At 35.3% G+C, this 3,156-nt stretch overlaps 1 protein-coding gene across 4 annotated transcripts in view; it reads right to left on the bottom strand.

The window, feature by feature from the left end:
- The window catches only part of LOC107662227 (potassium/sodium hyperpolarization-activated cyclic nucleotide-gated channel 1-like), a 112,871-nt gene that overhangs the window by 16,464 nt on the left and 93,251 nt on the right, over window positions 1-3,156 (bottom strand). For all 4 annotated transcript variants that reach the window (XM_016452184.1, XM_016452192.1, XM_016452177.1 and 1 more), the window contains exon 6: window positions 2,630-2,870. In XM_016452184.1, the coding sequence (XP_016307670.1) occupies window positions 2,630-2,870 (241 nt within the window). The remainder of the gene's footprint in view (window positions 1-2,629; window positions 2,871-3,156) is intronic.

Here is a 3,156-nt window from a genome sequence, read left to right as displayed (position 1 = left end):
GATTATTAGTATTATAAAAAGACAATATTACTTATATTATTAAACAAAGAAATATTATTATTATTGTTATTATTATCATTTGTATTATTATTATTATTAATGTAATACCTGAAACTGTGCCCCATCAATGGTTGAGAAGTAAGTGTTTGAACAAAGTTCATACTCAAAGTGTCTCACAGAGAGATTTGTAATGAACCTTGTTGTCAATGAACCTGAGTCGTCAGTGACAGTTTAATCTTGTCCACAATTTGGTTTAAGTCCTTAGTGCTTAGAGAAGTGCTTAGAGAAGTGCAAATGGTCCTGTCTTTCACCTTGAGATGTGCATGGGTACATACCCCTATATATAATGTCTGTAAGCTGGAGTAAATAACATATGACTACTGATTTTGTGAATATATTTGCTGTAAATGTAGGACTGTTCATCCTGTGCTTCAAAATGACAGATTTGTCGCATTATTTACAGAGTCTAGAGATGATACCCTTGACATTTTGTCCTGGACAAGAAAAATGCTGTGGAAAAAGTCAGCCCGTGGGACATGCTAACAACACTCTCCAGCTGGGAGTGGGAACAAGGTGTTGGAGTTTTTTTTAATGGAAAAGTGCCATCTCTCTTGCATCATGCGGTGCAGTATAAAGGTGAGGACGACAAAAGTACTTTGCGCTTGCTGTTCTATTTCTAATTGTTTCATTAGGCTCAAATGTCACCATAATGCACATTTTCACAGCCCAATAACAGCGACAGAAAAGTCAAGAGAGAAGGAGAGAGTCTGAAAGCAACGATATGATGAAACGTCATGAAATTTCAGATTCCGGTAGTAATTGTCTTACTTTGCATGTCTGTGGCCAGCTGCCAGCGGTGGATGAGTGCCTGAACGAGTTAGCACCTAAGCTAGCAAATGTGTGAAGGTGTCTCTCTCACCCTGACAAAAGAGCGTCCAATCAACCAGCCCTCCTCTCGGGCCTCTGCAAATGGAAATGACACTTGACCTCATAGCCTTGGAGGTCCGTCGGTTTGGCACGTATCCCAGCTGTGAGCTAATCGACGGGGTTTGCCTGATTTATCGTGATCAGCGCTTCACCTTAACTGGCCCTCACCTCACGGCACACTGCCAGAACTTTAGTTTACTTACACGGATGCTTTGAATCACAGCATGTTTAAAAATAAATAAATAAATAAATAATACAAATAATAATAATAACAATAACAATTATTATTAAAATTACAATTAAACCACAGCATGTGTTTTAAAGATGCAAGAATCAGTGCAAAGATTTCAGATCATTCCAAAAGTCAATTATAATAATAATAATGTTTTTTTTTGTCTTTATTGATTAGTATTAAACTATAACAACAACAACAATAAATGCATTAATTGTATAAAAAATAAGCCTTTTTAATTATTATTAATTTTAATAATAATAATGGTGAAAATAATCATAATAAAAACATAATAATAGTCATCATTGTCATAACTTACTTTACAATAGTCCTAATTTTCTTAATTTATATTTATTAAAATTAATTTTAATTATTTTTATTTATTATTTATTTTCTTTGTTGTTATTATTATTATTATTAAAATGTAACAGCTCATGGTATTAAAGTACAAGAATCAGTACAAATGTTTTGGATTTATAGACCCAATTGCTTGCTTTTGTATTTAATTTAATAATAATAATAATAATAATAATAATAGTAATACATATTTTATTTAATTTGTTTTTTTATTATTAAAATTATTATTCATAATGAATTGTTTTATTATAACCAATTAACTAACTAACTAACTAAAATAAATAGTATTTAGCATTTAGCTAGAATTTGAAATCATTTTTTATTAATTCATTGCTGATAGCTATATATTGCTATTCAGCTATTTTTAATCAGTCAATAACTAAATACTAGACACTTTTTTTTTCTGAATTTCCAGTGTCAGCTTTGGTATTGGTCACTGAAAATTGCATGGCGGTCAAACAACTACACTGAACGCAGTTTGACTTAATGCTAACCATTAACAAGTGAGTAAATCGGGTTGTCCTGCATGTTTTTGTGTGATCTCCATTCAATTTAGGACCAAGGTCAATGTGTGTTGAGTTTCTATCAGAAGGCAGTGAAGAGGGAGAGATTTCCTGACACTGCCAGCAGCTTTGACACACGTTCGCCCCCATGTACAAACGCACACATGCCAGCAGCATTCCCGCTACGGGCCAAAATACCAGTAGCAGATGGTTTTCCACTGGCGCAGGTGGCTGGCATCGCAGTGCACCCATGCTAGAGCAGGCACAACCTTCATGAATCGTGAGAAAAAATGATTTCATTTCAATTTTTGTTCCTCACAATCGTGCATCTTAGGTAACACTGAAGAACATGTGACATCAAGGTCATTCGTGACATAATCTCTGAATTATAAAACACTGTGTGGCTGTTCTCAGAGTTAAAAGCTTGTGGTTTGTACTGTACATGTCAGTTTGATTTTGGTCCATCAGTACGAAATGATGTACTTGCAGGAATTGCATGGCACTGGTTAGGGTTAATGTTTGTATTTTTATTTGATTGTGCTGTAATTGTGCTTTAAACCATGAATGAATCTGACAGAAACAGAGAAAACAATCTGAGTTTTGAACTGACCTCCAAAGTAGGATCCGTCGGTGAGTTTCAACTCTTTGCTGAATTTGGTGATGACGCTGGCCACTCCATGCTGAATGAAGTACATCTTTTTACCCACGGTCCCCTCGCGAATGATGTAATCGTTAGGCTGGAAGACCTCAAACTTTAGCTTACTCAGCATTCCCGTCACAAAGTTAGGGTCTGCATTTGCAAACAGCGGCATGGTGGCCACCAGCTTACGACAGTTAAAGTTCACAATTTCCTGTCGGACAAAACAAGGACAACATGATCAAAAGACATCAAACAGTAAAGAAAGAAAAATGCATTTACGTTTTTTTTTTTGAAAGGGGTCATATGATGCGATTTCAATTGTTCCTTTCTCTTTGGAGTGTTACAAGCTCTTGGTGCATAAAGAAGATCTGTAAAGTTGCAAAGACTAAAGTCTCAAATCCAAAGATATATTCTTTATAAAAGTTAAGAGTCAACCACGCCTACCTAAAACGGCTCATTCTAACACGCCCCCACATGTCTACGTCACGATGTGGGAA

The sequence above is a fragment of the Sinocyclocheilus anshuiensis genome, unplaced genomic scaffold (assembly GCF_001515605.1).
Source record: "Sinocyclocheilus anshuiensis isolate Anshui unplaced genomic scaffold, SAMN03320099.WGS_v1.1 scaffold457, whole genome shotgun sequence".
Taxonomy (NCBI): domain Eukaryota; kingdom Metazoa; phylum Chordata; class Actinopteri; order Cypriniformes; family Cyprinidae; genus Sinocyclocheilus; species Sinocyclocheilus anshuiensis.
Note: the sequence above shows the minus strand (reverse complement) of the source record. Positions and strands in the feature narration are given on the sequence as shown.